This window comes from Choloepus didactylus, chromosome 4 (genome assembly GCF_015220235.1).
Source record: "Choloepus didactylus isolate mChoDid1 chromosome 4, mChoDid1.pri, whole genome shotgun sequence".
Classification (NCBI taxonomy): Eukaryota; Metazoa; Chordata; class Mammalia; order Pilosa; family Megalonychidae; genus Choloepus; species Choloepus didactylus.
In genome coordinates, this window is record NC_051310.1 from 2,589,644 (window position 1) to 2,604,172 (window position 14,529).

The following is a 14,529-nucleotide window of genomic DNA, read 5'->3' on the forward strand; positions in this document are numbered from 1 at the left end:
TGAGAGATTTCAAATGGAGTTGAGAGTTAACTCTGGAGGGCATTCTTAGGTGCTATATAGATATCCCGTTTTAGGTTTTAGTGTATTGGAATAGCTAGAAGGAAATACCTTAAACTGTCGAACTGCAACCCAGTAGCCATGGCTCTTGAAGACGAATGTATACCTATGTATTTACAAGGGGTGACAGTGTGATTGTGAAAACCTTGTGGCTCACATTGGTTTATCCAGTGTATGGATGGATAAGCAGAAAAATGGGAACAAAAACTAAATGAAAAATAGGGTGAGAGGTGGGGGAATGGAATGTTGGGTGTTCTTTTTCACTTTTACTTTTTATACTTATTTTCATTCTTTTTGGTGTAAGGAAAATGTTCAAAAATTGTGGTGATGAATGCACAACTATATGATGGTACTGTGAACAGTTGATTGTACATGATGGATGACTGTATGGTATGTGAATAGAGCTCAATATAAATGAATTTAAACAAAGCTTATTGCAAAAGGAAAAGAAACTTTAAATGTTTAAAACACAAGCTAGAACATTTTATTTTTATAAAGGAAGATGCTTACATACAGCATGAATTATTAACCATAGCACCATCTACCTTCATTTTTCAGGCATTTTTAATAGACAAGGTATAAAATGAAGCTCTTTGAGACCCTTTCTTAGAATAAGTAAATAAAAATAGATTGGAAGCTTTCTCCTCACCCCGTGGGTGCTCCTCTGACACTGCTGGGCCCCGTCATTCCCGGGAGGGCTCTGCCCTGAGGGAGGCTGAGTGCGGGGCCTGGGTCCCTGGAGCCTCCTCCAAGCAGCGCCGACCTGTGCCAGCTCAGCCCCAGTAGCACAGTTTTTGTGTTTTGAAAACTAAGTGTGTAGACAGAAAGATATTACACAAGACTTAAAAATGGAAACTGCCTCCTCCTCCTCTTTTATACCTTTTCCTAACACCCAAGGCCTCTCCCTTGAGAATCAAAATAATGTAGTTCTTTTAAACAAAATGTTTTGTTTTCTGCCCTCATGTAACCTAAATGTAGTGAAAATGGATTAAGTGAGCACACAGTTTTTTGTTTTTTTTTCCCACAGAAAACTCATGTGGAAAAGACAGGCTGCTGCTGTCAGGGATCACAGGCAGAGCCCACCCAGTGCAGCCCCCTGAGAAGTCTCTCTCAGGAACCATTATGATTAAATGCCTCATCCTATTAGCTTCTATGTCTTTTGTTGTCCTCCTCAGAGATGTATCCTCTTATTGGAGATTATAGGCTGTTTTCCATCCCTACCCTTTCTATCCTCTCTTCTTCCCTTTCTCTGCCCTTGCCCAACCTCCATTTGTCTCTATTTCTGCATCATTTTTCCACAGAAGGTCTCTTTTTAGGGCCTGAAGTCTTCCGGGCGGATTTTCATCTCCACCCGTTTGAGGGAGTAGTTAGACCCATGCCATCCATTCCAACTGATGCCATCCATGTGCTTTTTGTGTTCTCCAAGGCGGTGGTACACCCCATTGAGGTTCGAGTCTGCACAGCAATTGTACCAGTATCCACCTGACACAAGAAGCAGATCATAGCCAGTAAGCTGAGTATGCCCACACCCTTGGAAAATAGATGGTAGCCCAGATATCGGGGATTTGATGGTAAGCTGTCAGAGCCCATATCAAAAATTAATTACCAAAGCCAGAACACCAATCGTACAGTTCTAAATTCATTCTCTCTTCTTAAGTAGGATTACAGGCTTATGCCTAATCCCCACTCCCCCCCCACCTCCACATGCACCCATCTTACCTTTAAGTATCTCTGCACAATTTTCCAAGCAGTGGTCATTGTCCTTGTCCTTGGTGCTGAAAGCTGTGTTGTTATGATAGAGGAAGGCGTCATGTCCCACACGGCCACTGTAGCTCGCCAGGAAGAGGCGGTAGCTGCTCACGTCATCACCCAGAACAAAGTGGCTGTACTCAGCATAGCGCACGTTGCCCTCCCAGTCCTGTCAGGAAGAGTCAGAGCCTTAGAAACTGCCCTGGGCTTTCACTGCATCTCACAGAGAAGACCCAGCCCTGTACCTCTTCTCCCTCTGCAGGCCCATAGCCAGGCATCTTTTATCATAGCTCTGGGTCTAGTTTACCTCTGTTCCATACCAACCTGGAGATCAGAAAGCACGAGTCCAAGGCCAGACTTCTCTCTTGATTCATCGTATGACCTTGATTAGTCTATCTGTACTCCCTCACTTCCCTGGATGTAAGGTGTAGATTTACAATCTCACTGTGTCTCACACAGTTTTGTTAAAAAAAAAAAAAAGTAATGTGAGAATATAATGTGAGAACTTCACAGACTTTGAGAAGGGGCACTAACAAGTATTGGTAAAGAACTGTGTTCCCAGGCCAGATTGGAGTCAGCAGTGTTTCAGCTGAGCTGCCTGTTGGACTTGCTCTGCTCTGGCCTGGGCTGGCTGCCTCTTCATGCAACCTGTAGCCCCGCTTTTGTGCAAAAAAGGGAAAAAACTATTCTTCCTCAACTGTCCTACAACCTGCAGGAAAACCATCATAGTAAATATTCACATCTTAGTGGATAAGCTTAGGAATGGTGACCCCAGATCTGTGCACAGACGTGTGGTGGCCCTGGCTCAGTCCCAGGGACCCAGGCCCAGTGTTCACTTCCATTTCCACGCGTAGCTGAGTTGGCCATCTGGAGAGCCTGTGGATGTGTTCATTCCCCAGCCAGAAGTCCCTATGGATGCGACCAAAGCCATGCTTGTACTGCTTCCAGTCCCGGTGGAAGGAGACAAGGCCATTCTTTCGTCTCTGAATGGTGGTCCAGCCACCGCCTGAAGTCTCCATGTCACAGAACACCTAGCAGAGAGAACTGCTCTGGTCAGGGCCTAGCAGAAGCAGGTGGCAGGAGTGTGTGGGTAGGAGTCACAATCTTTTCCCAGCCTCACAGCCAGTGGGTGCATGCACTTCCATAGTCATACTGGCTCACTGGCAGCAACGACTCTACCCCAGTGTTGGCAGAGCTGGGGCAGGGTAGTGGTTTACTGGGGAAGAATTGTCAGAATTGGGGATGTGGGGAGCACATATAGTTCAAAGGGAGAAATCCAGGTACTTTTGATATGCCCACTTCATGTTCTCTCTTTTCTTCTCCCCACAAAAATAACTATACTAGGACATGGGAAGAGATCTACACTAGCATGGTGTTGGTAACAAGAATAATCTAATGTATGTTAGAGGGTCTGGTTTTAGTTGTTACTGAAATAAAGGGGTAAAATACATGCCTGGGTTTTTGGCAGGGTTTTCTGGCCTATAAATTGAGTGTTTAGTGTTTCTGGTATTTGGTGTCTTTGCATCTCTGTTTTGTGTTTCCTTTTCATTAGACTAGAAATAATACCTTTTGTCTCCATACCTTTGAGTGGGGTGGAGGACAGAGGGTAGAACATCAACAGTGTGCTTACTGGACCTCACCTGCAGCTCAGGGCTCCCAACGAGGACATCAGGAGGAAGCTTATACACTCCAGATGTGCAGTAGTTTTTCCGATACAGGGAAGAGCAGTCATAGATGGCATCTAGAAAAGGAGCAAACCACAGGCTGAGCATCCAGATTCAGGGCTCCAGGGCAGGCAGGATGTTCCTGCTGCATCTAAACTGAATGTGTCAAAACCGAGACTTAATTTCAAAACCAGAGAATTGACATTGCTTGTAATTGCTGGGCAGTCTCTGGATTAGGAAGAGAAGTGGATAGAGAGAAGGTGATTTTAGCCTCACTAGTGGTACGGCAGTGGGGTGGGGAAGCCCTGCACCTGGATGGCATCAACAGAACACTCAAACAGGCACTTGCAGGCTAACTATGGAATGAATTATCTAGGTATCATCCTGGATCATGAATTCTAGAAATGTTACATTGTGTGAAGACCACGGATTATGACATTTATTGTAACCGATGCTTCTGTTTGACAGATTTAGACTTGTCAGCCAGTTTGCCTGTTACCAGACAAGTCATGAGTATCTCACAGGGTCTGGCTTTGGTGCTGGTTGGTTGGTTGGTTGGTTGTTTAGTTTGCTCGTTGGTTGGTTTTGGTTGTTATTGTTGTTTAGAGGGTAATGGTTACTACCAACCAGGACCTCAATTAAGGGAGATAGGTTTTACAATCTTATCTTTCCCCCATTAGTCTAAGAAAGGCAGAATGAAATGAAAACACCCCGAAGACCCTTTGAGGTCTTCCCCTGACAGTGTTATTAAAACAAAAAAATAAGCACATTGGACAGCGTGATTTTCACTCTGGGGTTGATTTAAATGCTTACTTGGCTGCCCAGTGGGCATCTGCTTTATGCTGGATTTTGTATCCCTATTGTGAATATCAGAGAGCTCTGTGAGAGAGCCAGCCTGCCCTGATGGGATCCAGAGTGTGGGAAATCGTAGTGTCCAGGAGACGCTTCCTGTCTCTGTGTCTTGGGAACTTTTTCTTGGTGGCCACTCCTGTGGGCTCTGGGAGAAGAGCCCAATGATGGCAACTGGATGCCTCCTGCCCCAGGAGTTGTCAGAGGCTGCCTGGCTCCCTTACCGAGCACACTGGGGCGGGGGAACAGGACACACGTGCCTTTGCCCTCAGAGTTCTTCATTTCCTGTTACTGATGAAAGCATCTCAACTCACTGCTTTTTCCAAGGGCACCTCCTTATAGAGTAGAAAGGTGGCCAGCAGCTGGTAATGCAGAAGAATAAGGAATGACCCCCTGCAAGAAGTATAAGAGGCAGACTGGGGGACTGCCTTTGGTCCCCCAAGAAACTCCCTCTGGGTGGTGGGGAAATCAACTGTTTGGAGGAGCAGGAAGTCGCCTGGCAGATTTCTCTCTCTGGCCTTATCTTCTGCATATCTAGTTTCATCTCCCAGGCCCAGTCAAGACTCATTAGTATGGAAAATGGCCTAAGGATACCTTTCTAATCCTAACTGAGAGTCAGGAAGTAAATGCTAAGAAAATGATCTATACACTCTGGTTTATATAACAGAATTTTCAAGCTTATTTCATGTTAAAACTTTTTCTTCATCTGAACTGAGGATAAAGAGAACCTACTTGTTAGAGCCATCCTCTTTTCCAAGAAGCTAAGCATTTCTTTGTTCGCAGTTTGGTGTGTAAGGTAACTAATGGTTTTTATGTCAGCAAGACATGACGTATCTATAGAATATGTTTCTTACACCTAATCATTTCCTGACACTTTCAGAAAGCTAAATTAATATCTAAATGATAAATTTACCTGTAAGCCTATTGGAACCAAGCGAGCCAGAAACTGAAAGTTATTTGGTGAAAGAAAATAGTTTAAAATATATCTTATTTTTGACCTTTCAAAATCCTGATTTCAGGATGGCATTTTTGTATTTTCTGTATTATTTGAGAATTTTATCTGAGACCCTGAAGAAAAATAGAAAGCTTAAAATTGAGGAGCCTTGAAGAGCCTGTCATTTCCTGAACACAGAGGGGTTCTTCAGATGGCTGTGGGCAGTGTCTAACACTTAATTTTGTGCCAGTAAGAAGAGTCAGTTTCAGGGTTGACACAAAACTGCAGTAATGCCCATCCCCACTAAATCGTAGGAGTACCAGAGAAGCATTTTGACAAAACTTTGCTCCCAGAGCAACAGATGTGAAGGTTTGGGTGTTTGTTTCTGCTTCCCTTGATCAAAGATTCAGCCTGTCATCTCTTGGTCAGGATGCAGCAAGGCTAGACCAACCAAGGGAAACTTGAACTCTGTTCTGAGACTTGCTCTGTGAAATGGAACGAACCAGGAAATCTCCCTGTGCTCCAAGACAGGAATTCACACCTTCCTTATTTTGAAGCATTGTTTGAATAAAAGGGTAAATTTACAGAACTTTAGAAGTCAAAGGAAGTTTTCCTGAAGACTTTACCAAATGGGAAATAGAGCTGGTGGCACGTACTCAAGAAAGTAGACCCCAGTAGTCACTTAGAAGCAGCGCTGTAGATGGAGAAGCACTCGGCTATTTGGGGGGAAGGTGGACACGTTCTCCTTACCTGCCGAGGTGTATGCTATGTGCAGCTGTATAATGTCGATCTGCTTGTTCATTTCAGAGTAATTGGTCTTAGCATCTGTGAGCCGTGACTCTGTGCGCTTGTTACTGGTCTCCAGTTCCATCAGCTGTGTGGCAACGCTGGCCCAGGCTGTCTCCTTCCTCTGGCTCAGTTCACTCAGCAGACTGCTTAGGTTGGCAGTTTGGGCCTTGAGCTCCTTCACCTCCTCAGAGCAGGCAGCCGGTTGGAGTGGTATGGGCATCCCGTGACTAGACGGCTTCTGTGGCCTCACTGGGGGTGGTTGGCAAATGCCGCCGTGGGAATGCAGAGCCAGGTCATGGCTGACAGAGTCTTTTTAAGCATCTTCCTTGGGCTTGCTGAGGAAGGATCTTCCTTTAAGGGAATCAGGATTGCCAGTTACGTTTGAGAAGCGGCAGCAAATTATCATCTTTTACCTTCGCTCCTGGTGGTCTCACCACCTCCTTGTTTTCTTCCTTTCCCTGCTCTTTCTTGGTCCTCCTCAGAGCTGTCAGAGTTTCTGAGAGTGGAGCTTAATTGGGTATCTCAAAGCCCTCCTTCTGAAGCCTGAATGCTCTGCAAACTGAGCATCTTAAATGTTGTTTGCTTCCTTAACCTCCACCCCCACCAGGGCCCTGCATGGTGCTTCAGGCCCTCCCAGCTCCTCGGGGAGGGTCAGGGGCCTGCTGGGTGAAGTCAGCGTCATCTTAGGCCAGAGCAGGGGAGGCGGGGAGGGATACAGGGGTGAGTCTCTCTTTTCTTGCCTGCACAGTGTCAGGGCTGAGACAGGAGGACTGTGACTTTGTGTATTTCCACTGTTTTTTGTTTGTTAGATTATGACCCTGCCAGCCCCAGGCTCCACTCTGTCAGCAAGCAGGGCAGCATCAGAAGAATTTCCAGATCCCGTTCTAAAGGTTCTAAAGGAATATGGGAAAGATGAAAACTCGGAAGTGCCCGGCCTGTTCCTGGGATTGATCCCCCACACTTCCCTCAGGCTTTAGGCAGAATAGAGAACAGGCTCATCTCTGAGGCAAGGGAGTATATTATCTTTTTTTTTCCTGTTTATATAAATAATATATGCCCATGGTTCAAAACTTGGAAAATATATTAAAGAATCCCCGTTACCAAATAAGTACATGTCCAGAGTCTAATTCCCTCCTTCCATGCAATGTGATTTGCAATTTGAAATTGTATTTCCTCCCTCTCTGCCTCTGTCTCTCTCTGACTTTCTCTCTCTCCCTCTCCCTCTCCCTCTACATTTATGATTTTGTATCTTAAAATAGGGATATTTTAATTTTTCATGTACCATATATGAAGAATACTCTTGCTCTGAAAACAAATGTAAAAACCTGGAATTACAGCAGATACCCTTGGAATAAGCTTTTCTCTAAGAATGTACACATTCTGTCCTTAAAACAGTCCTTTGTCCTTGGAACGTGCTATTGCTGTATCCCATGTTACTGAGACACTGGAGCAGAGTTTACTTATAATGTGGAATTTCAGCGTGAGATTTTCACACACGAGCCTGATGCTTGACAACTCTCCTCCATGCCATAATCCACCCCAGAGCCCTTTTCCAGTCAGGGCTTCTAGCTTCTCAGAAAGTAATTTCTGTTTCCTCAGCTAGAGTGACCAATTTTTTTCCCTCTAAATCAAAGACCAGTAGGAGCTCAAGATGGGCCAGGGTTAGTTTCCTCACATCCTTAGTCGCCTTTACCTGCTAAGGGCTGAGGAATTTGCAGACACCCGGCAGCAACTTGACTTTTTGCTCAAAAGATTCCATTTAGAATTGGCACTGTCTGCCAGTCCCTGCTCTCTTTTGGCAAATATCTAGCCCAGCCGGGCACTCCAGTTTTAGCCCCAAGTTGTCAGCATCTGACAGTATATGCTAAACTCCATGAGGATCTTCAAAGCTATCTGGCCATCAGCTAAGACTGAGCCTAAACCATGACCACAGAAGGGCTGTGCACCACCTGGACCTGCCATGTGACTCTGCTGCCTTGGCGCTCCATCGAGCGACTCAGAAGAGAAAGCATAAAGGAACATTGCAGCTCTGTGGATTCCCAACCAGCTTTTTGTTTGCTCTTCCCCATAGCCATCCCCTCACTACTCACCCAAAAGTTATGAATAGACTTTCATATCTGGACAGAAAATGAACCAGTCATTCTTATCTGCAACCCACAAAACAATCGTTTCTAGGGAAGGTGTGATGGTTAAGTTCATGTGTCAACTTGGCCAGGTGGTGGTACTCAGCTGTTTGGTCAAGCAAGAACTGGCCTAACTGTAACTGCAAGCACATTTGTGGCTGGTTAATAAACCAGAAGGCTGGTTTATTAAATCATCAGTCAATTGGCTGCAGCTATGACTGATTACATCAAGGAAGGGAGTGTCTTCCACAATGAGAGAATGCAATCAGCTGGATTTAATCCGATCAGTTGAAGACTTTTAAGCGAGACAGAGGACCTCCACTTCTTCTCCTAACCAGCGAAACATTTCCTGAGTTCGTCAAAGTTGCCACTTCACTGCCTGAGGAGTTCATGGAACATCCTCGTTGGAGGTGCCAGTTTGCTGCCTGCCCTACGGAATTCGTGCATCCCCACAGTTATGTGAGACACTTTTATAAAATCTTATATTTATAGATATCGCTTGTGGATTCTGTTTCCCTAGAGAACCCTAAGTAATACAGAAGGTAAGACAGGTTTTTTTTTTTTAACTTTATCAAAAAATTAAAAACAAACAACAACAACAACAAAAACACCATTTCAAGCAAAGCAAAGCAAAGGATTAAGAAAAACAAGTAACCTAAAATAACTACTTTGCTTCCAACATTTGCCTACCATACGCCACAAAAATTGATAAACCGTATGCAAACAAAGGAATAAGAAAAACAAATAATCTAAAATAACTACACTGCTTCCAACATGTTCCTACCATACCCCAAGAAAATTAACAAACCATAATAAACAAAGGCATAATAAAAACCAAATAACCTATAAGTGAACTGGTCTAATTTTTAATGCAATAGTTTATCAAAAATTAAAAAAAAAAATAATTCAAACAAAACAAAACAAAGGAATAAGCAAAACAAATAACCTAAAATAACTTTATTGCTTCTAGTATGTCCCTACCAGGAAACAATCTTTTCTAGGGAAGGTAAGAGAGGTTTTATAAATTTGGACAGGAAGCATCTAACCCTTATTTTGAATAACTAGTTTCTGACATTTATTTTCTGGAAATTTCTAACATGAGGCATAATTTGGAGATGAAGCTTTTTGTAAGTTGTTTGCAATTTTCTTCAACTATCTAATCTGCCTAAATGTCAGTTATCTCCCCCCACAAAAAAACAGCTAATTAAGGGAATTTCCCATGCCAGATTATCTATTTGCTAAAGCAGCCACAGCCCTGTGATATCCTAGATTCTGCATTTCCAAAAGAAGGAAAAGTAAGTCTTTTCTGAGCACACCTAAGCCCACAGAGAAAACAGTGAAGAATGTAGAGGACTAGAGTACTTTCCCCCTTCTGTGAGAGGCTTTTAATCCTTTCTTCTGCCTTTCATTGAACAGAGTAAGCATAAAAAAAGTGAATTACCTGAGCAAGTATGGAACACCTGTTTTGGATATCTTACAGTTTCTCCTGTTCTCCCATATCTTGGTGGTGAAAGAGGGTCAGCTTGGTGCTTCTGGGAGAGATGTTTATGAAAATAAGGTTCATATTACTAATGAAAAAAGCTGGTGAGCTTTTACTTAGTCGGGGAGTTCTCAGGCCTTATGGTGTTTGAGCTGACTGCCTTCAGGCTGGCAGCAAGGACTGGAGCCTGCAGAACAGCCTCAGGACTGCACATCTAGAAAGGCCTAGAGGTGGTCTCTCCCTCTCCCCCACATAGGAGAGGCATTTCATTTTCTTTAAAAGTCCCCACATGAGAGACTGCTGCTTGTTTGCTAGTGTCTTCCTGCCTGGGCCTCCCCTTAAACTTTCACTTTCAGAATTGCTGAGGGGAAGAAGCAGCTCCCTCAGCACCAGACTCTCAGAGTTTGTTGAAAGAATAAATCTCAGAAGAGCCTGCTTTGTTGTTCGTTTTATTGTGTTCTTCATATGAATCTTTTACTTCTCAAGTCTTTCAATGAGTCATAGCTTGCCTTACTGTGTACTCTTTCAGTAGCTAACCCTTCTGTCACTTGATCTCATTTCAGTGTCATCTGAAAGCCCAAGTCTGTCACAGAAGTTTCCCCTCTCTTTCCTAAGCCTTCTGATTTGCTGCTGCTACCAAAGAGTGTGCCCTGGACCTCTCAGAAATTGTTTCTCAGAGACTCTGAATTAATTATAGCACATAGCTAAGGAAAGTCTCTGTGATTTCCCCAGGACTTTGTAGCAATGCCAGCCCAGCCTGAAGTGCCTTGTGGTCCAGTAGGAGCACCCAATGCCTAGGGCAGAGGGGGGTGAGAGCAGGAGAAGTGCCCACCCCAGGTGAGGTCCTCAAAGGCCTCCTGAAGCTTGAAAGGCAAAGGAGAAGCCAGAGTGGGACAGAGGTGCAGATATGTGAAAGGCCTTGGTTGGTAGAGGAACCTGAGCAGTTGAGTGTGGCTTCCAAGGAAAGAAAGGAGAGGTGTGGTGGTGGAAACTGGAGCTGGGGAGGTGAGGAGGGGCCTTGTGATTCTGCTGACAGAGGGGCTGTGGAAGGAACACAGAGATGCTTTTATCTCTTGGTGGCTTTGTTTTCCTTCATCTTAGCAGGAAAGTGGATTTTTGTAGCTGCCAAACAAGACTTTTAACTAGAAAATGGGTGAGTTAGAACATTTTAATTTCTTACTGCATTTTTACTAAATTCCCTGGGGATGGCTGGCTTTAGGATTAAGGAGACAGTATAAGGCTAGAATCAGACAAATCCGTGTTCTAATCCCTCCTCACTTCCTTCCAGAAAAGGTACATAGTCCTGTTTTCTTCCTGCACCTCTGCTGGAAGAAAAAGCCCTTAGTCCAGAGTGCTGAGAATTTGCTCAAAGCTCCTCACTTCTCAACAACAACCGATTCCAAATTTCTGGGTTCATGGTATCTTCAAAAGTGCCAGTGTACCACTAGTAATCTCCACCCTCCTAGGAAGCTCCAAACAGCAAAAAATAGAAGGACAAAGGAAACCCCTTGTGTAGTGAACGCACAGGCACAGATTGTGCCTTTGTGGTTAGAGTTCCTAGCCCCATCTTTCCTTTCATGCCCTTTTATTTTCAGCCATACCCCAGAAGTCAAGTCTCTCACCAATTATAAATTTACTTCTGGCTGGTCTAAGGATGTCCTTTAGGTTCACTGTATAGCAGCTTGCCTTTGTAAAGCAGCATACAAGCCCCAAGGAAGGTTGTCGATGCATGCAGAAAGCTGGCAACAATGAGGAACTGTACAAAGTGAAGAGTTTGGTGGGTTCTATAAAGCTGGACAAAAGTCCAGAGAGTCTTTTATTACAGCCCAAGACCATTCTAAAGGGAGAAGCTTGCTGTGTTTCAGTGGTAAACCGCTACTCTCCTACAGCATTGAGTTCATCCTCGGGAATACCTTGAGATTTAATGGGACAACTCTTACGGTGAATTAGAAAAACCGTTCCTGATTTTTAGATACTACTATGGGGAAAGAAGACCTGCTGGAATATAAACAGTATCACAATATACAACAGTAATCTGAAACCTTGACTTGTAAACCATATCCTGATTTCTAAGAGGCCAACCTCTGAAAAAGTGAGTGTCTTAGAGTTGAAGAAATACAAACGTTCTGGATTCTTGCCCTTGGCCACCTCTGACACAGCCTGTCCCAGTAAAGATGGAATATCTCAGTGGTGACACCACTGCCCTCTCCAAAATTATTTTGGACATCTCACTTGCTATGAATCTTAGCAATCCAATTAAATTGTGCCACTTGCATAAACTTTTCTTTACCAAGAAGTTTGGCCTAGTTTTTCCTTTCCCTGATCCCAGAATAGGCATCAGTATTCCTACAATGTGGCTAACTCCTTAACAGAACCAAAGCCAGCGCACATCTGCTTATTCAATTAAATGTGGAGAGTTAGAATCCAGCTAGCTCTAACTAGGTTGTGGCTCATTTAACAGGTTTCCCAACTTCATCCACACAATAGACTGAGTCAGAGCTCTTGGACATTCATAAGCCAAGAGATCAGGATTGTACCCAAAATATAAACTCTGCTTTGAGTCAAGGTAGATAAAAATTGGATTCAACCTATCAACCTCCATTCTTCCAACCCCCCCCCCAGCCCCTGCACCCTACTTTTGTTCCTTTCCCCTTTCTTTTCCTGACAGCTTCTTCTACCAGTCTCTCTCAGAGCTCTTCATTTCTCTCTGGATATAAAAAAGTGGAAAGGGAGAGTAAAACCTCCAGGCATCACCAGAAAACTGAGCAGTGCTCATTATTGTAGAATAAAAAGATAATGGCCAATTTGTTAAGAAGTGTTGACAAGAAAGATAAAGTTGGAAATAGTTAACTGGCTGACATGCTGGGAGTGATGTGTCTGCCAGTAGCTCCCTAAATCAGCCATAGCACTGGAGGTGTGTATTACAATGCCATTAAACCTTGACTTGTAAACTGCATTATGATTTCAGAGATGTTAAACTGTGAAAAAGCATGTGTCTCAGAGTTGATGAAATACAAAGGTTCTGGACTCTTCCCTTGGCCCCCTCTGACACAGCCTGTTCCAGTAAAGATGAAATATCTCAGTGGTGACACCACTGCCCTCTCCAAAATTTTTGGACATCTCACTGGGCATGATTCTTAGCAATCCTCTTAAAGTGTGTCTTGGTCCTCTTTCATAAGTTTTTCTTTACCAAGAAAGTACAGGAGCTGAGAGAGGAGTAGAACACAAACCAGAATCAGCAGACGCCAGCCATGTGCCTTACCAGCTAACAGAGGTTTTCTGGATGCCAACGGCCTAACTTCGGGGAAGGTGTCCTCATGTTGATGCCTTAAATTTGGACATTTTCATGGACTTCAGATTGTAAATCTGTAACCAAATAAACTCCCTTTATAAAAGCCAATCCATTCCTGGTGTTTTGTGTAACGGCAGCATTAGCAAACCAGAACATGTGGTAAAGCAGTTTCAGGTAAAGCATCTGAAAGGAGTTGAGAACACACAGGGAAAGAGAAAGGAGCGGGCACAGCACACCCACCCCTTCTCGGGCACGGAGCTAGGCCCCTGCTACAGAGAATCACACTCCAGCCTCCTTTAAAGCAGGCAGGTGGAAGGAGGGAACAGAACTGTGAACCCCAGAGGGGACGTGCTCTTGGTTCTGGTCTGCATTCTGGTGGGTGTGAACCCACTGTAAATAGGAGCTCTTCATGATGCTGCTTCAGTTAAGGCATGGCCCCACTGAATCAGGGCGAATTTTAATCGAGATTATGGAGTCCTTTATAAGCAGAGTGGACGTCAGACGGGGAGAGAAGTCATGGAGAGCAGCCAGAAGACAGAACTCGAGGGAACCAGGAAGAGAAAGGAGAAGATGCTGACACGTGCACTGCCACGTGACGGAAAAGCCAAAGAACCCCAAAGATTGCCGGCCAGAAGACACCGACCTGGGGAAGATGCAAGCCTTCTAGCCTCTGAAACCACAAGCCAATTAAATCCTGTTGTTAAGTCGATCCATTGTATATTTGTTTTAGCAGCCAGGAAACTAAAACATGGCATGATCCCATTTTAAAGATGGGACAAAAAAGGCTCAGAGGTGAGGCTATTTCTCAGGTGCCACCTAAACTAGGGAAGGACTGAGCCAGGATTCAACCTGAGGTCTATTAAATGTCAATGCTCAGGCATTTCTGATCTATTCTACTGCCTCTCAGAGTTAATGGGACAAATGAATAGACAAAAATGGAATGTTTAACCTAACCTTTAACTACTCGAAGAAATATGTCTATTTTCTGCTGATAGTAAACATTAATCACCTACAGATATTTTACAAGGAAAAAAGATAATTGTTTCTTCAGTGGAAATCACTGAGGCTGCATCCAATTTTCAGCTTTAAAGAGTTCCTACAATATGAAGAAAAGGTGTGTTCCATAATAAAATTCCAATGTTAAAAGATAGGATTTTAATTCCACTGTAATCTAGAGACAGAGGAGATGAAAAAAAAGTGGGAACTGCAGCACTCACTTCCCCCACCCCCAATGCAGTATGAGCAGCATCCCATCCAGGGGGTGTATTTATGAGTTCCAGACACCAGCGGGGTGGGGTGCGCAGCAGCTGGCAGTGTGGGGAGAAGCACGTGGCAGTGAGAAGCGTCTATGCAGCAGAACACCCAGGATGTGTGACAGACAAAGTACCCTCTCTTTCCCAATGGTTTGGTCCTGCTGGGGAAAAGAGAGGCTGACACTTGTAATGCAACAATGTAAATGCTGCTACCACATGGGGTTGCTGTTAAAACCAGTAAGCCATCCTCTGCAAGCCAGTTACAGCTTAGATAAAATTACTGTATTATAGTGAGGGTGTAACAGGTTTTTGGCTTTAGCTCAGGTGGGAGGGCCAGGT

The 14,529-nt window shown here is 44.1% G+C and overlaps 1 protein-coding gene and 1 long non-coding RNA gene across 3 annotated transcripts in view; one reads left to right on the forward strand and one right to left on the reverse strand.

Moving 5' to 3' along the window:
• Positions 1–14,529, forward strand: part of LOC119531019 — a 55,166-nt gene that overhangs the window by 10,080 nt on the left and 30,557 nt on the right. The window lies entirely within an intron of this gene.
• On the reverse strand, positions 556–6,935 carry LOC119531018 (angiopoietin-related protein 7-like). The gene is given in 6 exon segments (XM_037831699.1): positions 556–1,539; positions 1,777–1,975; positions 2,643–2,837; positions 3,447–3,547; positions 6,004–6,295; positions 6,298–6,935. Coding segments are annotated over 6 exon segments (1,023 nt in total). The 5' UTR covers positions 6,364–6,935; the 3' UTR covers positions 556–1,369.